Raw genomic sequence first — 21,766 nt, 5'->3', positions numbered from 1 at the left:
AGCTGCATCCCCAACTCTCTGATACAGGCCCTACCACTTGCCAGACTCATCCTCCGGCACCATCTCCATCTTATCTTCTCTTCTCTTTTGTGCCGCGTCCTTTTAATTGTATCATAGCTACAGCATTTGGCACCATGGTTGCCTCTGCTGTCCGAATGCGCATTCCCAGCGCCATGTTGTCAAAAGGCGGCCTCTGCATGAGGCGGCCTCAGGTTATTCACAGATTCAAGGACGCTGTCCAGTATGGCTTCACCTTGAACATTTCATGATCAATCTGTATTGAGAATGATACTAATAGAATTTTTCTGATCCATAGACCTCAATTGCCTGCGTTATCCGCCCTCTCCCGTTTCTATGCCTCCAAGTGTATGTCGTCTCTCTTTTTTTCCCTCGTCTCCATCACGTTTGCGTACTGATGACTTGACCCTAACTATGCGCCTCTACAGCCTTCCCCCCTCACACCATCATCAGCATGCCTGCCCTCTCGCCCACAATGTCCGCAGGGAACATTGGAGCTTGGCAGAAGAAGGCCGGTGACTCCCTGTCGCCGGGTGATGTCCTCGTGGAAATCGAGACCGATAAGGCACAGATGGACTTTGAATTCCAAGAGGAGGGTGTCTTAGCCAAGGTTCTGAAGGAGACTGGTGAGAAGGATGTGGCTGTCGGCACTGTATGTATTGACTGAAAAATTTTCCGTGGTCCACTGAGCCCCGTTGATTGCTAATGCGCAAAACCAGCCTATCGCCGTTCTTGTGGAGGAGGGAACAGATGTCGCCCCCTTTGAGAGCTTTACTCTGGAAGACGCCGGTGGTGATAAGGGAGCTGCTCCCGCCAAGGAGAGCAAGGAGGAGCCCAAGGCTGAGGCTGCACCAGCCCCCTCGACACCCGAGCCTGCACCCGCCGCTCAGGAGCCTGAGACATCTACTGAGAAGCTCCAGCCTAGTCTTGACCGTGAGCCCAACATCAGCCCTGCTGCCATGGCATTGGCCCTGGAGAAGGGTGTTCCAATCAAGGCTCTCAAGGGTACTGGACGTGGTGGTCAGATCACCAAGGAAGATGTGGAGAAGTACAAGCCTAGCGTTTCCGCCGCCACCGCCCCTACATATGAAGACATCCCTCTCACATCTATGCGCAAGACCATTGCTACCCGCCTGCAGCAGTCGATGAGAGAGAACCCTCACTTCTTCGTTTCGACCACTCTGTCCGTTACGAAGCTCCTGAAGCTCCGCCAGGCCCTCAACGCATCTGCTGAGGGCAAATATAAGCTCTCCGTCAACGACTTCCTTGTCAAGGCTTGTGCTGCCGCTCTTCAGAAGGTTCCTGCCGTCAACTCGAGCTGGCGCGAGGATAACGGCCAGGTTGTCATCCGCCAGCACAACACCGTTGATATTAGTGTTGCCGTTGCCACTCCGAATGGTCTTATTACTCCCGTTGTCAAGAACGTGCAGGGTCTTGGCCTTTCCAACATCTCTAACCAGATCAAGGACCTCGGTAAGCGCGCTCGGGAGAACAAGCTCAAGCCCGAGGAGTACCAGGGCGGCACTTTTACCATCAGCAACATGGGCATGAACCCTGCTATTGAGCGGTTCACCGCTGTCATCAACCCCCCTCAGGCTGGTATTTTGGCCGTCGGCACCACCCGCAAGGTTGCTGTTCCCGTTGAGACTGAGGAGGGTACCTCTGTTGAGTGGGATGACCAGATTATCGTGACAGGCAGCTTCGACCACAAGGTTGTCGATGGTGCTGTTGGTGCCGAATGGATCAAGGAACTGAAGAAGATCGTTGAGAACCCCCTTGAGCTTCTTCTGTGAACGAAGTTCGACCAATCGAAATTCCGAAATACCAAATGTAACATTTGAGATCGGAGTTCTTTTATGGTCTCATGTAATATGTATCCAAAAATACCTACTATAGTTGATTCTGACCATTTCTGGTCACTTGAGTACGATTCCAGCATTTCAATATTGATTCCTTTTGCTACTTCAGAAACTTTTAACCCACATACTGGCCTACTCCTATCGTGTAGAACAACAATGAATAAGACGATTCAAAACTCGTTAAGGTATGGTTCTAGTCCAGATTGGCGATGCTGCGTTTTTGGAATAATCTGAGGATGGCTCACGGTGCGGGTTGACCCCTCGCACCCATCGATAACGAGATCGACCAGGACTGCTGCAACCTTCGCTGTCACTAGAGGGAAATTGCGCCAGGTCAGTTGACGCGACAACCGCAGACTGACCAAGCCGCCCGCGAAGACAGATTTCCGCTTTACTTCGAACTTCCAGGCAACTTGGTAAACATTATAGGACGAAGGAGATTTGAACTGACAAAATTGGATTGGGGGTTATCTAAACAGGTGATGGGCCGATTCATGTGCCTTGGCAGCGTTTATCATGAACCATGTGCGCGGTGCCCACTCCCGCTAAGGGAGTGATGTCATACTTGTGAGCCAATGCTAGGGGCCCTTGCATTCTGCATAAATAGAGGCAGTCATCACCTGCCCAAATTCTCTTTCCAGTGTCCCACACCATTACTTCCTAACTTCAATCTCCGAATATCTCAATATCACCTTATTTCCTGTAAGTGATGTTGTACCATATTACGTGGGCGACCTTGGAGCAGCCGCTCCGCGACATGCTGCCAGTTCTTCACCATTACGACCTCTAATACGGAGCACTGACTGGTAATAGATCTTTTCTCCATCACCCCCAGCCGTTTGTACCACAGGAATCCTGCAAACATGTCTTACGCGGAAGCCGCGGCCAAAGGCCCTAAGCAATCACCAGAGGAGGTATGTGTCCTACCCACAGTTTCTCCTGCTTCCCATGAGGATGCTATATCTCGAAAGACGATCTGACTGACCGACTCTGATGTAGGCGTAAGTTGTTATTTTGCAATTTGCCAAGTTCCTGAGGGCTACTGACTGACTCTTCACACCACAGTCGCGCCCCTAACCCACCACGAACATATCTGAGTGAAACAGGGGAGAGCACAGCCTCCCTGGTTGACGTTGACTCCCCGCATGTTGTTTCAGTGGACCMGGATTTCCTCAACCAGGAAGTGAAGACCACTACCCAGGCTGATCGCTTAGAAAGAGAGGCACAGGAGAAAGAGGAGCGGAAAGAGCAGGAAAAGGCGCAGAAGGCGAAAGCGAAGGCTAAACGCGCCGGCCATGTCGCCAAGCGCAACCCTGTCTTCCTCGGAAATGCCGTGCTGTACGCGCTGGTCGGTGCTGCGCTCGGTTATGGCGCATACAGGAAGCATGCCGAAGGCAAGCTGTCGTGGAAGCTTGTTGGAACATGGACTGGGATCGTTGGAGCCTTCAGTACGGTCGATTACTTTGTCAGCAAGTGAGTTTCCAGCTTTCTTCTGAACTCCGGCATCCTGCGACGGGGAAAGCACAGAGGACATTTTGGGCTAATGCAATGGAATTTAGGTGGCTGCTACAAAACAAGTACCCTCCTAACTAGGTTTGAACCACACTGGCTATGATATGAGCAGGGGCCCTGTGCTTCTTGAGTTCATTTCCACATTTGGAGTTATGATTGGGTGAACCAAGCGGTTTTACATGAATTCCAGGGGAAATGGAGTTGGTGATTCTTTTCTTGTCATGTTGTAACTTATTCGAAGATATTCAACCCACTCATCTCTCAAGTTGAAGTCACACCTGATGTATATCCTTTAGCTGTTTCTAATGGGTTTGGCACATTCAGCAACAAAGTGGATAGAAGTGGTATAGTAATAAAGCCACTGTGAAAATCCCCATTGCATTATAAGCGAGAATTGACATTGCCTGATAGTTGCAAGGTGTAGATGGTGACTAGTGATCAAGTGCCCACCTTTCAAGTAGTGGCAGCTCATATGTCAGAGGCGGTCAACGGCGTCAAATTCGCATCCGCCGTAAGAACATGTGGCCTTGGCCTTCCACGATTATCGCTGGGCGGGTACCTTGAGCTATAACTTCTTTGTCGACACCGATTAACGGCTCCTGTTGACTTTAATTTCGAACGTACGTCTGGAGAGCATTGCGTCGTTTTGCCCGATCATATGGAACATACCCTGTTCTACCCGTGAAACCATACACAAACAAACAGCTCTCTTCGGTAGCTCCTGCAAAAGCAAATATGGTGTGTGAATCCCACCATGGCCATTAATCGAAGCGCATTGTTTGATGACTGACATATGACTTCCCTACTTGATGATAGAACTCCCTTTTCAATTCAGCACTCAAGCAGTCTTCTGCTATCCGCCGCGATCTGGACACATTCTCTCAGTCCCCCGCAACAACATCTGCAGCTTTACAAGGTACGGCTCGAGGACACGCGCTCCCACGCCAGATCCGGTACACGGCTAAAGTTCAACGCTGAGGGTTTCCTTTATTATTCTATGTGGGTTGCTAATGCGCGGGTAATTAGGCCAGATTGCAGCTTCCTTGGCGTCGCTATCACGGACTATCGATGACTACTCCGCCTTGTCCAAGAAGGAACTGATACCTGAGAAGCAAGAAAAGGCGTTTGAAAGAGTCAAGAACTTTCGCGCTGAGCTTGCGGATTACAGGACACACTTTGATCAACTCCGAAAGGAGCGGGAAGAAGCTGTAAGCGCTTCCTAGTCGAGCACCTCCTCTTTGTACATGAGTCCTAGCAATCGCTAACTATTGTGCACTGGTGGATAGCAATCCGTGACAAATCGCAACGAGCTGCTGGGCCGACGACCACACCACGCTGCGACTCCCGAGAACCCGTACGCGCAACCGTCCCTCCCGCAATCTTCGCCTTTCGCAAACCCTTCATCATCCCGCTCAGGTCTCAGCTTTGGAGCATCACCGGCGGATTACAACAGGGAGACGCATGCGCTCCGAGAGCAATCCTTCTTTGCCAACACGAACTCGCAACTTGATGAATTTCTTGATCGAGGCCGCGCTGTTCTGGCAGACCTTGGGCAACAACGCGAGGTGCTGAAAGGCACGCAGCGCCGGCTATACAGTGTTGCGAATACCTTGGGGGTGAGTGGAGACACGATTCGAAGGGTCGAACGAAGAGCAAAGCAGGACAAGTGGATATTTTGGGGTGGTGTTCTCGTTTTCTTCCTCTTTTGCTGGTTGGTAATACACTTTCTGAGGTGAATTTTTTGTGTCTATATACTCATTTTTGGGACTGTTTCTCCTGCGTCATGCATTTTTGCTTCGGGTGGCTTTGAAAGCGCAGGCGTTCTGGTCTTCCTTGATATTGTTTGCTTCCCATTTATATTTGTCGGTTTGCGCGCAGCTGATCTCAAGTTCTTGAGTTTATCTGGAGTCAGTTCACCGTCAAGAATGACGTACAAGGGATATTAAGCATTTTCTTCCGCACAGAGGACGCGCAATAGAACTGCGATTGCACTAACTAGTAGGGTACGAAGGGATGGGAAGAGCGTAAGGGAGCATGCAGTTGAGTTCCTCCAGACCGCTGATGGCGGGCCAATCTCCAGTTCGCATTGCAATGTGACTGGTCTCGGCTTTCTGACCTTAGACAGGTAATTCTTTCCTCCTGGTGCTATGCTACCGGAGGAGAGACTGAGGTATCTAGTAAGTCGTTTGAATGGATAATCAATCATGGTTGCCTGCAATTGATCACACAGGACTTGTTTGAGGGAAACCGGTACCAGTAGATTTGGTCAGCTGTTTAGGTTCTGCAGAGAACGGATAAATAGCCCACACAACAGACCAAGTAAACAGACGATCAGGTTGAGGTTAGTCAATGAGAGGGCAACAATAAGTTAGCAAAAACCGTATCTGCCACAGAGGTCCTTTTATCGTATAGAGACAGCTATCACAGAGAGCAACAACTGTTCCCCAGATAATTCAAGGCATTTAGTTGAATCTCCATGTGACGCACGAAGAAGTTCCGCAACACGCTGTGGGGATGATCGGAAACGGAGCGAATTAGCCGCCCCAAATCCTTCTCACCGGCAACCGTCACCTCTTCCTCCTTCCTTTTCTTTCTTCCCTCTCTTTCCCATCCAGATCATCTCCATCCTTCTCTCTACTCAATTCATTTTCTTTCGAGGTTAGATCAATTTTCGTCTTCGGATCATAGACAAAATGTTCGCCGCTCGTCAGTCCTTCAACCTCCTCCAGAAGCGGGCCTTCTCTGCCTCTGCCAGCCAGGTATGTATACCGGTGCTTCCATCTCTCGGCTCGGTACTTCGGAGCTTTGCCAATGTGCTAACCATGTCCATTTTCATTTTTAGGCCTCCAAGGTCGCTGTCCTCGGTGCCGCCGGTGGCATTGGCCAGCCTCTCTCTCTCCTGCTCAAGCTCAACCCCCGTGTTTCTGAGCTTGCTCTCTATGATATCCGCGGTGGCCCTGGTACGTCTCCGGACATCCGAAACTTGCATTGCCAAACTTCCAATATTCGAGTATACTGACTCGACGATCTTTTTGACAGGTGTTGCTGCTGATCTGAGCCACATCAACACCAACAGCACCGTCAGTGGCTACGACCCTACTCCCTCTGGCCTCCGCGATGCTCTCAAGGGCTCTGAGATCGTCCTCATCCCTGCCGGTGTTCCTCGCAAGCCCGGCATGACCCGTGACGGTATGTTGATTTGCCTTTTCTATGCGAGCACAATTACTGACGCAGCCATTGGCAGACCTCTTCAACACCAACGCCTCTATTGTCCGTGACCTTGCCAAGGCTGCTGCTGAGGCTTCCCCCGAGGCCAACATCTTGGTCATCTCCAACCCCGTACGTATCCAAAGCAATCATATCTAGATCAGCAGCACTAATGTCACGGCAGGTTAACTCTACCGTCCCCATTGTCGCTGAGGTGTTCAAGTCCAAGGGTGTCTACAACCCCAAGCGTCTCTTCGGTGTCACCACCCTCGATGTCGTCCGTGCCTCCCGCTTCATCTCCCAGATTAAGAAGACCGACCCCGCCAACGAGGCCGTCCCCGTTGTCGGTGGCCACTCCGGTGTCACCATCGTTCCCCTGCTCTCCCAGTCCAACCACCCCGATATTGAGGGCGAGACCCGCGATGCGCTCGTCAACCGCATCCAGTTCGGTGGTGATGAGGTCGTCAAGGCCAAGGACGGTGCTGGTTCCGCTACCCTCTCCATGGCCATGGCCGGTGCTCGCTTCGCCGAGTCCCTGCTGAAGGCTGCTCAGGGCGAGAAGGGTGTCATCGAGCCCACCTTCGTTGAGAGCCCTCTCTACAAGGACCAGGGTGTTGACTTCTTCGCCTCCCGTGTCGAGCTCGGCCCCAACGGTGTTGAGAAGATCCTTGAGGTTGGCAAGGTCAACGCTTACGAAGAGAAGCTCATCCAGGCTGCTCTCACTGATCTCAAGAAGAACATTCAGAAGGGACGTGACTTCGTCGCTCAGAACCCTTAAATGTCTTTCTCAATTAAGTGTGAATTATTCTGCAGCTACGTTCTCCCCTGTATAACAGTCACTTGTGTACTTTGTCATTAGCCTATTATTCCCGCCTTTTCTATATGCTTCGCATCCCGCATCGACTTTGATACCGGATGAATGCGGCTGCAGAGTTTGAAGCATTTCTCTTCCCTTGACGAGGATTTGATGACTGGCGAGAACTTAATGGGAAAAGCAGATGGCATGTATTTCCTATAAATGAAAGTTTCAATTTGTTCCTGAATTCGTTCTTCGCTCGTATCCATTTGACATATAGTATCCCTGAGCAAGACAAATGGCCTAGAAAAATTCGCCTTCAAGTCTCGCTAGCTTTTCTCAGTATCAGGAATATTTCCTTCCTTGGGCGAATAACTTTACGTATCATTCGCCGATCTCGGCCGTATCATAAACTGCACAGCAGAAAAACAAACACAAAAGCGAGAATGATCAAACGGCGCTTGAGCTAGATAAAATCAAACCGAAATGATCAGCAACTGTCTCTGGAGCAAAAGCAAGGGTATTCCTAAACGACAGTATCGCGGAGAAGCAAATAGAGAAGCAAGTAGAGAGGGAAATTAGAGAGGGAAATTCATCAGCGTAGTGAATTCGAAGCGAATTGTCGCGTTACGTATAGCTTCGCATGGCGTCCATGTAGCCTGTCCCGCCGCGAAGGTCATGGTCGAAAGTCTCAGCGACTTCAAGGACACGTTTGATGTGTTCCATCGACAAGGGAGTCTGTTCGTTAACTGCAAGCGCTTGAGCCGTGCGGACAGAGTTCTTAATCTAGAAAGAGTGTTAGCAACAGTGGATATGTGCTTGGAGAAGATTACTTACCTGGCGTCCATTCAGATTGTGGCGTGCCAGCGCATCAAAGTCCTTGTCCGTGAATATTGCAGTCTGCACGCCCTCTTTCGCCTGGACCTTTTCCAGGAACATCTTCCAGACGCTCCTCTTTGCTTTGGTGGTAAGGTCTCCGTATCGCAGTGCGACATGGATTCGAGATTGGAACGCGTCATCAAAGGTTTCCACGCGGTTGGTGGTCAAGAAGAGAATGCCTTGGAAGTATTCAAGGAGCCGGAGGAAGATGCTCACAAGTGCGTTGCGGTGGATGTCCTGGATTGTGCGCTTCTCAAGGAAAATGTCGGCCTCATCCAGCAGAAGGACTGCGCCCCATGAGTGCGCGATATCCAAAATCTTGTTGAGTTCCGCTTCCAGAGTCCTTGAGTCTGTTCCGAGTTCTCCGGCGCTGACCATGTACAGAGGCCGTTTTAGCAACTCGGCGATACCTTCGGCAGTCAGCGTCTTGCCTGTGCCGGGTGGTCCATGGAGCACTGCGACAAGTCCTTTGCCCTTGCCCTGAATGACATCGTCGATATTCTGCGCGGCGCGGAAAGTGTGCGACTCCACAAGGGCCTTTACGATCGACTTTTGATTGTCCGGAAGGACAAGAGAGTCAAACGCGTCCTCGTTCCAGTCGATGTCGCTGATTCCAGAGATGCTGAACTCCAGCCACAACTTCTCACTGAAGGCAAAACCCAGGACGACAGGACTTGCAATGAGCAATTCCTCTTCAGTGAACTCACGGTCAGAGGGGTCCTGCACTTCGTCCATCTTCTCTTTTTGGATCACATTCCCATTCTCATCGACCTCCACTTCCACGACACGAGGTCTGCCGTCTTTGTCTTGCACGACCTTGTACACAATTTTGGGGTTATCAGAATCTCGACTCTCGTGTTGTTGCTGATCGACATCCGAATCAGACATCCCGCATTTGCATCCGTCATCGCTCGCATCGTCATCTGATGCATCTAGAATATCAGGGTCCTTGGGACGAACAGTACTGATTGGATAGTTGGGGTTGATGCGACGATGGATCGCGGGGTCAATCATGACTCGGCCATTGATATTGACTTTGATGACTGTCCGCTTTTTCTTGTAGAAGGCCATTCCCTTGTGGAAGCGGTAATTCATACCCCCAAGCGCCACAAATTTCTTGCCGCGCTCGATCAGCTTGGCCTTGACCTCTTCAGCCTCCCTGTGGTACTTGAGTGGATAGCAACCGAGGCTCGTGATTTTGCGAACGCCCTTGAAGAATTCCACATCAGCGGCCATTGTTCCCATGCCAAACGACTTGCCGTCGTACTCCAAGTAGCGACCTTCAATGCTGTACCATTGACCTTTCATGAAAGAGGATTCTTTGGTGGCGTATTCAATCTTGAAGGCACGTGGCTCGTCCTGGTTGCCGTAAGTCGATGTATAGGCGATGGTGTTCGGCTTGTATAGTGCCCACAGCAGGTCGAAGGTGATCATGTTCGCTTCCAGCAAAGGATACAGAGTCTTTTTCGTGTCTGCGTAGTCAGTGTCCAGATACTTGATGAGCACCTTGAGTTGCGCTGCTTTGAGATTCGCCAGCTTCCTGGCCTTTTTCTTCGTTTCTTTCTTGGCCTGCTGCTTCAGCTCCTTCATGTATGCCCGGGTCTCCTCAAGGTACAGGAATAGCATATTTGGATCGACAACGGCAGTTTCCTGTACCAAGCTCACGCCCTTGACACCGTCCATGACCTTAGCCAGAGCGTCCCGCAAGTGTTTGCTCTTGATATCGACGACAGTTTCCATGTACTTGTTCTCCCAGTCAAACTTGCGCCGAACCGTAAAAATATACTGATCCCACTCGTTCGCACCGATATCATCAACAGTCTCGGTGAGCTTGTAATTATGAATCGTATTATCCCACACTCAAAGGGAAAAAAAATGTCAGCACATGTCGCCCCTCACACGAGGGACGAATTACGATCACTCACATTGATCAACCCGCTTGAAAGCCATTTTGGAAGCAGCTTTCAGTTTGTGCTTAGACTTCTGCACGTGGCGATTTTGGCCATCTGTCAGGCCGTCGGCCGCGTGTCTCTTTCCGCGAGCTCTGCCCCAGCGTCCATCGCCTAGTTTGCGTCCGTCGCCAAGTTTGAGACTCAGAGCCGCCATTTCTTTTGCCAGTAGCAAAGCCAATTCTTCCGCATTGGCCTCAACACCTTCTTCCGGTTGATCTTCGGAGGAATCTCCCTTGGATCGAAGCTTCTTTGCCGATCTCTTCGCCTGGAGCCTAGTCAAAAGCCTCCTCAGCGTTTTCTCATCCAGGGGGTCGTCGTCTTCGTCATTATCATCGCTGGTAGAGTCTGTTTCCGAAGCTACTTGCTGGCGGGACCGAGACTTCCTCTTCCGGTTACCCTTAAGGACTTTCTTGGCTTTGTTCTTTGACCGGTTTCTTCGGTTCTTTCGAGATGTCTCTGATTCACATGAGCTGGACGACGTCTCGTCATCCCCCGAGCCAGAATCGCTGACACTGTAGCTGCCAGAGGACGAAGTTGACTCCGAGGTCGTATCCTCGTCGGGCGTTGTGATCGATTTATGGCTCTTTTTCTTCGAGTCACGTTTTCGACCGGCGGCGTCCGACTCTTTCCCTGAATGTTTCTTGCATGCGATTTTGACAGTAGCATTTTCCGTTACAGATACAGATGGCTTTGCCTCTGTCTTGACTCCATTATTGTCGATGGAAGGCTCTACCTCATGCTTGGTATCCAATCCAGCATTGCTGTTGGCGTTGGGACCGGCCATTGTAGCGGACTGCTTAGCTTGGGCCTCTTTAATTTGGGGCGGGTTCCGCAGTGGATCTTCGGACGGCGGCGTGGTAGAGTGGGTGAGCGGGCCGGAGCTTGGATCGGTCGGGGTGTCGGGCACTGAGATCAATGACGGGGAGCTTGTGGAGCTAGGGACAACACTGGGGTCAGTTGACATTATAGATTAAATCGTAAAGCAGTTGCTATCTGCCTTTGTAGCACGATCAGCACGATCGAAGAAGAAAAGGGAAGAGCTTCAAACTGAAAGTAAAGAATCAAGAAGGTAGTGATCCAGAAGGGAACAGTGACCTACAAATACTTTGAAGAAAAGAATGTATCCGTGACGTTGCGCCAGGAAATCAAGACGAATGCCCTTAGAACACGGAGCGCCTTGCGTCCTTGGGCTCTTAAAGATTGGCTGACAGGACAGAAAGGAGCTTTTCAACTTTGTGGCGGTGAGAATGAGTGGTCCTTACGGCTTCAGGACGGGTTGATATAGGCTAGCTAGACGAAGCTATCCTGAAGTGTGAGTTGGGAGTGACAAAGCAGCTTCAAGACAAGGCTGAACCGGACTTGGAGCTGGATGATGAGTGAAAGAAAGTAAATAAAGGAAAAGATACAGTCGACACAAAGAGCTCTAGAGACAATGTTCAGACAGCAGATGACCGGACGATCATCTGAAAAAGAAGCCAAAGGAAAGGCGAGGTGAAATGAATATCAGGTACCTCTCTAGGTATCTACTTTGTACCTGAACCGTTGGCGATGACTGGGAGTGGGTGCCTGGTGAGCCTAGGTAGTGGCCTGGGGCTGCAGCCTTTCCCCTAGGCTGATCCTGGCCCTGTCACTGACTCACTGCGAGGCCTACAGAAATGGACCAGTTGTCAACTTCACCTTTCTTCAGCCCCACGGAATCATTGCAGAACAAATGCACTTGATTTGTCCCGATTCCAAGGGAGAGTCAGAGCGAAATCTTACGGACTCATTCTCAGTGGACAGGCCTCCAACAAGTCAGTCTCGTGGACCCGTAATCAAGCTCGCTGACCAAATGACTTTCAATACAGTGGCACTGTCAAGAAACGAAGCGCTTGCTGCCTGTCTACCTGCCTAATCGCCTCTCCCTCGCACCATATCAACGCGCTTCGAAGACATGCCTCATCAGTCGTCACCGACTTTTTCCCATTGGCTCTAAGTGACCCAACGGTATCCATTATCCCGGTAGCGTGGGAGAGAACAGCAACGGACAACGAGGCAAAGAACTAGACCATCTGCACCTGTCGATCCTTGGGTTACACAAGGCCTCGATTTTGTGGGTCTTGATTCTTGGGAGTTGAGTCAAGGAAAAGACCATGCAAGAAGCTAGTCCACAATGAAACCAAGACTACAAGTGGATTCCACCCAGACTGTCATCCCATGTACAGTAAGTAGGCTGCACGAGTAGGCCAGAGCTGGTAGTGGGATTGGGCCCTCGTGATTGTACTTTTGCTCACTTAGGGTAGACCCATCCTCGCCCCGTACGTAGTGCATTGCCGCAGATTTTTGTGCTGCAGTACCAAGAAGAATAGGTGGTCTGTGATTTCGCTCCTACCTTCTTATTTACCAATGGACGAGTGGGGACAGATGATCAAAATATAAATGATGAGTTTGGACCATCGCAATCATATTATGGAACCTTTCCCGATGTCAAAGCTGCAGCCTCACTTTGAACTAGATGATCGTCACCGAATGGAAACAAGGAATCCCCGACGGGCATATTGAAATTCGACCAGGATTATTCAACTGTACAATCGCCAAATTATCCGTAGACTACTTGACGCATTTCCCGCTTGCTGTAAGGTCACAGAATGTGATAGCTGTGTTATGGCGGTTTCAACGAACGAGACGAGAGAGGATTTGTGTTCTAAATAACTTGCAGGAAGCAAGTAATTAGAGCCATATAGATAGGCAAAACAGGCCTTGAGTCGCGAATCACTTAGGGTACATAGTCAACTGGTATGAGATGCCTTTTACCGAGAGTCAACGTACACTAATACCCAACAATATGTTGACAAACTGGGAGTCTGAGCGGCAGTGAAGATTGCTTCTTCATAAGATGTTTCTTGGCTGCCGACCACCTGTTGATCTAGAGCCTGGTAAGACCGCCAGTGTACACAATGTGGAAAAGAAGCCTCAAAGTTGCCAAATTGGGGAATGATCTTAGTCCTGAAATATGACCTTTTAAGTGATTCTGTATATGGTATCTGCTATGCTGTCTAGACAGTATGGCTCATTGAACCACAAGGCTCATTGAGAACAAATTCGTGGAAACACATTGCACACAGATAAATCCAGCATTTAGGTTGATTGATTAACACAGAATTCTCTCACACTTGCCAGAGTTTCACTTGGTCCAGTGAATGAAGTCAACATAGACATAGAGAGGCCAGTGTTATACTCCTACAGCCCTGAAACTCACATAAATTCCCTATCCTCCACCCTGTTCTTCTCTTCACATCCATCTCATTTTCACTTCTCAGTCCACACACCTACCCTCCACAGTCTAGGTCTCCGGTTGAGACCCCTCTACTGATAGCAAAACAATCCTTCAAAGAATGAACCTCGACACGTCCTTCCACATTGACCCGACGGGACCGGTCCTCGCACTTTCTTCCTTCACTCCCATCAACACCGAAATGGACGTCGCTGAGATCAAGGCAGAGAACGACAAGTCGAACAACGTGGTTCCCGGAGCCGCAGAGGTAAGCAGCACAGTCCCCTTCTAAAGATGCAGCAGCCTAACACCACACAGGAACAACAGCCAACCTCGGCCCCAGCAACCGCGACACCTCGCAAGCGAGGCCGGAAGAAGGCCGCAGACGGCGCAGACGGCGACGCAGACGCAGACGCGGACAGCACCGAGACCCCAACCAAGAAGGGAAAGACTTCGCCCAAGAAAACCTTGGGTCCTATTCCGACCTCTTTGGAATCAGCCGGGTTGGCCGACAGGATGGTTCTGCGGATGAGAGACGAGGAAGGCCGTAGCTGGTCTGAGATCACCAACGTCTGGACGAGAATGACCAGTATCAAGGTTGAAGGGAGCACGCTGCGGAAGCGCTACACGGCCATGAAGGCGAACTTCGTCTCCATCAGTGCAGAAGATGTAAGTGACCTATCCAGCTTGAGCTTGATTTTGTGCCCTGTGGGTAGAGACTGAATGAGGATGTGCTTGTCTGCCTTTAGGAAGCCAGGATTCTCAAGGTGAAGAAAGAAGTCGAGGAGAAGTTCGAGCAGGAGAAATGGCATAAGATCGCCGAGGGTGTTGCTGCCGATGGAGGGAGCAATTACCCTGCGAATGCGATCCAGAAGAAGTTCAAAGAGCTGAACAAGAGGGCTCAAGCTGCAGCTGCAGCTGAGACTGAGGACTGAGAAATCGCTCTCGTGTATGGAAAGCAAGATTAAACAAGTTGCGAAGCGCGCTTTTTCTTTTCAGTTAATTCGGCCGAGGGAGGTCCAAAGGTGGTAATGGGCGTACAGGTACAGAGAATGGAGTTGAACTTGGAATTTTGTGGATCTCGGTAACCAGAGACGAGAATCAAAAGGACAGGCAGATAAAATTCATCATGGTAGTTCGAGGCCCAGCTCAATGTGACACMATATACACCAGATACCCCGGCATTAAATCATCCAACCAAGAAGCATCTATTTTATGCCAGAGAAAGACAAAAAAGATCAAGGTAGCCAGGCCAATCACAAGTAAGAAAATGAGCTGCAAAAGTTTAACGCGCCTCCACAATCTTACAGGACACTCACTTGCTGGCGCCCGTCATGCATTTGCCAGCCTAGATCGCTATTCCTTGGATCATTCGTAGATTCATCACTATTCGTGCGTGTCGTTATGCTGGGTCGAATCTTCGCTCCGACAAACCCGCGTCGGTCCCGCCCTGTCCGTCCACGTCCGAGCCAGTTGTGTTTCAGTGCTTTGCTCAGAGTTTCAATCTTCTCTTGCGCTTCATCACGTGTCTGCACACTGGCCAGCACACTGAGGCATTGTAGCATCCGCCCGACAGTCTCAGTGATGAGTTGGGAAGTATCTGCCGTGTGTGAGGCCCTGTGAATGACAGTCGCGCGTTGATTTGGAGATGAGAAGGACTGGAAAATAAGTTGGTCTGGGTTGGACGAGGTGTTTGATGCAGCACGGCTGCGATTGCTCATCGAGTCTGAGGAGTAACTGCCCGCCGCATTGAGGAGTGTAGACGATTGAGAATTGTAGCTGCCAAAGCCAGCATCGAGAGAGGCGGCAGTGGCAGGTCGGCCGCTATTGTTACTGCTCTTTGTTGTAATGCTGAGAGCTGACGAGCCCACATTGATGCTATCAAGACTCAAGCGAGAAAATGTAGCTTTTAAGCCTTCATAGCGTTTTAGAATGACCATGTCACGGAAAGCCACCAGGACCAGATGTCGAACTTCGAGCTCATTTTCAAAGTCCTTGCCAGTCGGTACGGAGTTCCAGAAATCCTTTGCTTCCCGTAGATTCATCACTGAACCAGCGCCTCGAAACTCTAGATCGAGAGGCAAAAATACAGCCTGTATAAATGGAAGAATGGTGCCAAAGACCAGTAGCCAGATCTGCACCAAATGAGGGACCAGTTTCTCGTCAGGCACTCCGTTCAGCGTATGATTTAACGAGGCACATCCTGTCTCAAGTAACTCTCGTAAATCGTCGACAATGGCGGTTGGCGTGCGCTTCTGCACGCAGCGTTGAATGTGGATAAGGACCAACTTGTTCAGGTCCTCAATTGCTATACGAACGTCCTCACCATCAAATATAACCAACAGCTTCGCCTTCAGGAAATCCCAGGCATCATCCGGAGTCATATTGTGGAGTCCGAACCCCGACAAAGTCTCCCGAAGGGCAGCTTCGGGCAAGATTCCTGCCGAGTTTCCAAGGGACGACGGCCCCGAAAAGACAGCTGGCGTAACGCCACTAACCACCAAGTCTTGCTCTATTTCCTCCCTCAGCTTCTCCTCTTTCTTCTTTTCTCGAAGCGCCCGACCACCGTGCAAGAGGTCCAACCCGCCAACAGTTTTGCTGAATGTAGTTGACCCTGCGTTAGGAGACGCTGGCGTAAAAGAATAAAGAGACTGTGGTGCGTTGGGATCAGACGGTTTGGAATTGCTAGACGCTGAAGACAGAGGAAGGTTGTAATGATCGTCCCTGTCCTTCAGTTTGAGTTTCTGCCTTGACAGGAAATGATGCTTGTGGGCTTTGTCCTTGTCCTTGTCCTTATCCTTCTCGCTGGGTGTCTGCCTGTCCGCTGGCACTACCGTACTCACGGATGCATTCGATAAGCTATACATCGACGAGTTGTTTGAGGGCAGCGTATCTGTCGAGCCGCTGACGATGCGTGATAACCCACTCGAACCCGGAAAGCCCATCTTGCTTGGTGATGGCATACCTTTATCTTTCCCGTAAGAATCCTTGTCGCGACTGATTCCAATATGCTTCGGCTTCGAAAACAACTTCATCTTGGGCTTATCACCCTTCTGCTTCTGCTCACGCTCTGGCTGCGCCTGATCGCCAGACATCCCAGGTTGAAGCGCAGGTCCCCGTGGAAACACCACGTTGGCAGCTGTTGTAGCTGCAAGGGCATTTCCGCCAACAATCCCATTTTGATATGATTGCCCTGAGGTAGCTCCGGAGCCAGGGGCTGCCAGCACTGGTTGTGGTGGAGGTGGAGGTGGCGAGATGCTTCCACCCCTTCGGGCCTTCGCTCCGTCATCGAGACCCTGAATGTTGGTTGGCAATCGTTTCGGCGGGTGTTGCACAGCGGAGGACTGCTGCTGCATCGCAGTCTGCGCTGCGATTCTTGATGCGGAAAGTGTGACATCTGATAGGGACGCTGTCGGGAGGGATGGCTCGAAGAAGCCTTGCGAGTGGTGTCGTGGCCGATGCCTCGACAGATCGGGCGCGACGACGCGACCGGAAGTCTTCCTGCTGGTCATCTCATTCTGGGGCATCAAGGATGAGGCGGACGGGCGCCTGGAGTTGTCGTCTGTTGTGCCACTGCCGTTAGTGCACGAAGTCCGGGGTATCCGGGGAGACGAAGTGCCTGGCGCAGCACCAAAGTCGTTGAGGGAACTCTGAATTGCAGACACAGTGGTCACATTGGATGCAACTGAAGAGGCATCACTCCCAGAGGAGCCAGGTCGTTCTAGTTCGTCGTCAAAGGATGGGCGCGGTGGAGCTGGGGATCGGGAGGAGGTGCGCTCAGGTGGGATTGGAGAGCGTAACATCATAGAGGACGTGTCCGGAATGAGACAAGACGAGTTGTGTTTAGTCAGTAAGCAGTTTAGGCATCACAAATTTGCCCCCATGATCCCTTTTCGAGGTAGTTTTCATTCCCGATCTTTCTAGTCCTCGACATACGTAGGTACCTGGTCCAGATCAGCACCAAGAAATGAGGGACAATGCCTATCATCGTCGATCTCAACGTCGACTGGGCCTGAGCTGCACTTGAAACAACGCCGCCTTTCTCATCTTGGCCCCGCCCGCCCAGCAACTCACTTTCTTTTGAATTTCCTCCATTTTGCAACCTCACAGTCCAAGGTTCTTGTTGAATTGAACATTGTCTCCACCAACGTTCTTTTTTTCGAAACACACATCAAGAAAGAAAACTCCTATTTGCTTTGCGCTATCATCATCATGGCCTCCACCAATTCTTCTCAGCAAGTCCTCCGCGCTGTCTACCAATCTCCTCAGCCGTCGACACGCACATTCGAATATCAGCTTTCCTCCCCCATCGCTTCCTCCAATCCCTCAGCCGAAAACACGAAAGTTAAGGTGGCTTATCTTTCCGAACTCAGAAGTCTGGTACCGAAGTTGCAAGAAGAAATCAATGTCTTTTTAACGGAACGAATGGAAGAAGATAAGAAGGAAGCGGAAGCACAAGGACGTCAGTTGTCTGCGAAAGAAGCCAAGGAAGAGGAGAACTACGGTGAGGAGGTGGTCGAGGAGGATACTTAAAGCTTTTCTTGCATATAACAGTACATTGGTCCGAGAAATCAGGAATGGATCTCTTCGCCGGAGCCAATCTTCCGTTCTGCTACACGACGAGACCGAACCACGACGCCGCCGATCATTCAAATTCAATCGAATCCTTGGACATTCATGCTATCCTGGGGTATCACATTGCCTGAAGCTCCCGCCATATTATTCACATTTCCACGCTTCGCACTGAATTGAGACACCAGAAGGGAAGAACCAGAGAAAAAGGAGTTAGATGTGGGAAAACAACATCAACTCTCGAGTATACAGTAGAAAAGAATTAGGGAGAGAGGGAAGCTTTGCGATTGGCACAGCCAAGATGGACAACAGTATTGCTTCGAAAGTCAGTGAGAGTTTGTGGAAGACGGATGGGAAGCCACCACAATGCTTGATGGACTGAGAGACTTACTCTGGGAATACGTTGATCACACTCCCACCAAGTCGCTTATGGCAGATCCCACAGATCCTTTCTTCTGTGATCGTGACATGCCTCGACCTGGACGCCTTCCCGTCGCCACCTTCGCCGACCAATAGCTGCGCTTGTGTCTTGATACTCTGCGACTTTTGCAGGTTGGCCACAATTCTGGACTCATTGAGTATAGAAGTTGCCGCTCGCATACGACCTTTGAAATAGAATTCAAGTTCCTTGACTGGCAGTGTTTCCGGGATTAGTTCAAGAGCCGAGTTTGGAGGAAGGCGGGATCCATGTTTTGCGAGCACCTCTAGCGCGGGTCCATATCGTGGTTTGTATCCATGCGGCGGAGACAAGTAAAGAGATAAAAGTGTTAGGTATATGGAAGGCTTTTCTCCCTCAAAATCCGGAAGGGCTATATTTTGTATAGCCGTCGTCTCTGTGCTCGTGGCGTCTTCAGTCTTGTGAAGGTGATTGCAGTACCTGCGGACGAGATCTTAGCAGTGGCCTTGCTGGGCTCATTAAGTAGTAAGGACTGACTCTTCTGCTTTGGCATAGTCTTCCAGTTTGAACACATATATCTCTAGCGCTTGTCTGTGTTGTCCCATCTTACTGAAAACGATCGCTCTTGCCTCGAAAAACTCGGGATCTGTAAAGATAAGTCAGACCAACGTATGCACCCCCAACGACTGGCGGCCCTGTACTTACCATCTCGGTTCAGACGGTCAAGAATCTTCGCCGGCGAGTACTGAGAGCTTGTCCTTAGCATGTCCAGCAGCTTGTTCCGCCAATCAGTCCTGTCTTCTTCACTGGCGAACTCCCATTCTTTGTTCTTTTGTTCCTCCAAGCGATCCAGATAAAGGCTCAGGAGGCTCTGATGGAGATCCGGAGTCATGTCATTCAATTCTCCAATGACATGCTCAAGATACCGAACAGCCAGACGGACATCAATCGCTTTCAGAAAACCTAGTACTCGATGACGAGGCAATGTTTCCGCGTTCTCAGTATCCGCAAGGAAAATTTCCATGCCCAGGTCAGGGTCTTCACGCATCGGCCACTCGGCAAATTCTAGTATCAAATCAATATGTTCGGGAGACAAATTCTGCAGATAGCCAACAGTTCTTTTCGGACCCTGAAGTTGGGACGCAGTCTCTCCGTCCATTTCGGCTTGGCCAAACTTTTTCAAGAGCTCCAGAGCTTGACGATGCATCTTTTTCCCGTAGAGGAAGTCAATGAGGTCGTTTTGGCGGCCACTTTCCTCCAACTTTTCAATAACCACGTCAGGATCACAAAAATTGGCGATACGAAAGAGGGAGCCAGCAAGAGACGGCGTCGCATACATATAAACCCGGAAGAGCGTTGTGTCGACGAGTTTAGCTTTGGCTCGAAGCCTGTCACCAAAGTCATCTTCGCCTTGATCTTTGTCCAATTCAAGCAACTTCACGACGGATTCAGTAAATTCATCTTTCACTGTATCAGCTGTAGGGTCCGTCTTGAGAGAACCATCCGGGTTCAGGAACCGCTGGAATCGCCGGCGAACATCCGCCAGGTAAGCTTGGAGTTCACGAACAGCAAGCTTGAGGTCTTTTCCTTCAAGGCGTTTGTCGCCCCGAGAATCTTCCATGAGCTTGCTGCGGATGCTGCCTGCATCGCTGGCATCATCTGTCTTCGTTCGAAGGAGGGACCTCACTGAGGGTGTATTTGCGAGCGTTCTGGCAAGCGCAGCATCATCCGACGTAGCAGGGACTGTGTCTTGCTTCTGCTCCTGTTCGGGCCTTGGCTGACTATCCGTCGTACCGGTCTCCGATCCCTCTTGCTCGTCCGGAATGGACGAGAGATCGCCCGCTATAAGTCGCGGGTAAAGTCGAATGACGGTTTCGGGAGGAGCTGAGATCTCTGTGAAGAGCTCCATAGACTCGAGGTATTTTCGGAGGGAGAATAACGTCTGCGCCTTTTCAAGTTTGATGGAGCGTAGACGACCATATTTGTCCGTGAGAAGTGCATCCTCAAGCATATTAGCGAGGCTGATCGCCTCATCCAAATATCCCTTTTCCACGAGAGTGTCAATTTGAGTGTCGTAACTCAAAGCCTCCATTCTCCAGATGATTCGATCACTAGCAACCAGGAACCCTTTGCCAGCGTGAGCTAAACTGATTGAGGGTTGAGGGATGTGCAGGAGACTCGCTGATGGTAATGGTATCGATTGGAGTAAGCTCAGGGTTTCAGGATTTCGAACCTCCAGCACTCCCTTCGCAGAGTCATGCAGTGCCAGCAGAAAAGGATACGAGTACCCAATGTCGGAAGGGGCATGGCTCCATGGAATCTGCCTTCTTCCCAACGAATTGCCCTCGATATCAATAAATTGAGTGTTGATATCCTTCGCCAGTAATACTTGCCCTTCGCTTAGGCGTGTAGCCAGCGGTTTCGGAGCAGTTCCGCCAATCCCAATATAGCTCATGCTAGCGACGCCAACACCAGCCAGACGCCCTGTTTCCTGTCCGGGTAGTCCACCAATGCTCCCCGGTCCGACCAGATCTGTGACATCTGTGTTCTCAATATCCACCATGACGAAATTCGAGCTCAGCCCAGCGACGAGCTTTGTCCCAGAGACCCACGTGAGCGTTTTTATCCCACTAGCCAGGCTCATTTCCGCCGTGTCGTTCTCCAACTCCATATCGCGCCATGTCCACAGCAGGATCTTTCTCTTAACCGCCACGGCAAGGCGCGATACAATCGACGGGACGCCAGTCTCCGGGTCGTGAACTATGTTCGAAGTTACAGCAAAAGTGGTCGCGCCTTTGGTCCTCGTAAGCTGCTCTTGGAACTCGTAGGTCTGTAAGTCGTGAATCGATACGTATCCACCGGAAAGCGAGATGAGAAGCTTGGCCTCCTTGATCAACACCAACTGTTCAACTTTATGCCTGGAAAATTTTTCCAACTCCCGAAGTAGCTCGCTCTGTTTAGGCTTTGGGTTCGTGACGGAGCTCATGGTCGCAGGCCTGCTGTCCCCGTTATTCATCGTACTTCCACCCCCTTCACCCTCGGCATGATGATCATCCTCCGCTTGCCTGCCATTGGAGACCTCGTTGACCCTGTATATCCGCAAGCTGCCATTGTTCAGTCCTACCAGAAGGCGGTCCCCATAAGCAAGGACCGACTCAATTTTCGATTTGTCGCGTTGTTTGAGCTCGACGAGCGGCCGAGCCGTGAAAGCGGATAACATGGCTCGGCGGCGAGCTCCTCTGATCGGGCCTCTTCACCACTGAGAGCACAGTCCAAATTCATGTCTAATTAGAAGAAATGAGGGGTTGAGCGCAGCTAAAA

General features: G+C 50.6%; 9 protein-coding genes across 9 annotated transcripts; 6 read left to right on the top strand and 3 right to left on the bottom strand.

Moving 5' to 3' along the window:
- Window positions 1-134: 134 nt before the first annotated feature.
- Window positions 135-1,811, top strand: Asppvi_010291 (putative pyruvate dehydrogenase complex, dihydrolipoamide acetyltransferase component; the record flags this gene model as incomplete). The annotated part of the gene is made up of 4 exons (XM_043306137.1): window positions 135-241; window positions 317-366; window positions 447-670; window positions 738-1,811. 4 exons carry the CDS (start codon window positions 135-137, stop codon window positions 1,809-1,811), a joined length of 1,455 nt encoding a protein of 484 aa, XP_043162072.1.
- A 929-nt stretch (window positions 1,812-2,740) lies between these two features.
- Window positions 2,741-3,354, top strand: Asppvi_010290 (uncharacterized protein; the record flags this gene model as incomplete). Its single annotated transcript, XM_043306136.1, has 2 exons — window positions 2,741-2,795; window positions 2,915-3,354. The coding sequence occupies 2 exons, from the start codon at window positions 2,741-2,743 to the stop codon at window positions 3,352-3,354; spliced, it is 495 nt and encodes a 164-aa protein (XP_043162071.1).
- A 770-nt stretch (window positions 3,355-4,124) lies between these two features.
- Asppvi_010289 (golgi SNAP receptor complex member 2 family protein) lies at window positions 4,125-5,125 on the top strand (the record flags this gene model as incomplete). The annotated part of the gene is made up of 4 exons (XM_043306135.1): window positions 4,125-4,127; window positions 4,206-4,305; window positions 4,416-4,597; window positions 4,676-5,125. The coding sequence occupies 4 exons, from the start codon at window positions 4,125-4,127 to the stop codon at window positions 5,123-5,125; spliced, it is 735 nt and encodes a 244-aa protein (XP_043162070.1).
- A 957-nt stretch (window positions 5,126-6,082) lies between these two features.
- On the top strand, window positions 6,083-7,374 carry Asppvi_010288 (malate dehydrogenase; the record flags this gene model as incomplete). The annotated part of the gene is made up of 5 exons (XM_043306134.1): window positions 6,083-6,148; window positions 6,232-6,349; window positions 6,429-6,578; window positions 6,634-6,728; window positions 6,781-7,374. The coding sequence occupies 5 exons, from the start codon at window positions 6,083-6,085 to the stop codon at window positions 7,372-7,374; spliced, it is 1,023 nt and encodes a 340-aa protein (XP_043162069.1).
- A 645-nt stretch (window positions 7,375-8,019) lies between these two features.
- Window positions 8,020-11,187, bottom strand: Asppvi_010287 (ATP-binding protein; the record flags this gene model as incomplete). The annotated part of the gene is made up of 3 exons (XM_043306133.1): window positions 8,020-8,178; window positions 8,230-10,130; window positions 10,197-11,187. 3 exons carry the CDS (start codon window positions 11,185-11,187, stop codon window positions 8,020-8,022), a joined length of 3,051 nt encoding a protein of 1,016 aa, XP_043162068.1.
- A 2,410-nt stretch (window positions 11,188-13,597) lies between these two features.
- On the top strand, window positions 13,598-14,411 carry Asppvi_010286 (uncharacterized protein; the record flags this gene model as incomplete). Its single annotated transcript, XM_043306132.1, has 3 exons — window positions 13,598-13,744; window positions 13,795-14,145; window positions 14,226-14,411. 3 exons carry the CDS (start codon window positions 13,598-13,600, stop codon window positions 14,409-14,411), a joined length of 684 nt encoding a protein of 227 aa, XP_043162067.1.
- Window positions 14,412-14,780: 369 nt separating this feature from the next.
- Asppvi_010285 (uncharacterized protein) lies at window positions 14,781-17,282 on the bottom strand (the record flags this gene model as incomplete). Its single annotated transcript, XM_043306131.1, has 1 exon — window positions 14,781-17,282. One exon carries the CDS (start codon window positions 17,280-17,282, stop codon window positions 14,781-14,783), a length of 2,502 nt encoding a protein of 833 aa, XP_043162066.1.
- Window positions 17,283-17,688: 406 nt separating this feature from the next.
- Window positions 17,689-18,009, top strand: Asppvi_010284 (uncharacterized protein; the record flags this gene model as incomplete). The annotated part of the gene is made up of 1 exon (XM_043306130.1): window positions 17,689-18,009. One exon carries the CDS (start codon window positions 17,689-17,691, stop codon window positions 18,007-18,009), a length of 321 nt encoding a protein of 106 aa, XP_043162065.1.
- Window positions 18,010-18,435: 426 nt separating this feature from the next.
- Window positions 18,436-21,665, bottom strand: Asppvi_010283 (putative vacuolar morphogenesis protein AvaB; the record flags this gene model as incomplete). Its single annotated transcript, XM_043306129.1, has 3 exons — window positions 18,436-18,925; window positions 18,983-19,091; window positions 19,151-21,665. The coding sequence occupies 3 exons, from the start codon at window positions 21,663-21,665 to the stop codon at window positions 18,436-18,438; spliced, it is 3,114 nt and encodes a 1,037-aa protein (XP_043162064.1).
- Between the last annotated feature and the right edge of the window lie 101 nt (window positions 21,666-21,766).

The sequence above is a fragment of the Aspergillus pseudoviridinutans genome (assembly GCF_018340605.1).
Source record: "Aspergillus pseudoviridinutans IFM 55266 DNA, scaffold_8, whole genome shotgun sequence".
Classification (NCBI taxonomy): Eukaryota; Fungi; Ascomycota; class Eurotiomycetes; order Eurotiales; family Aspergillaceae; genus Aspergillus; species Aspergillus pseudoviridinutans.
Note: the sequence above shows the minus strand (reverse complement) of the source record. Positions and strands in the feature narration are given on the sequence as shown.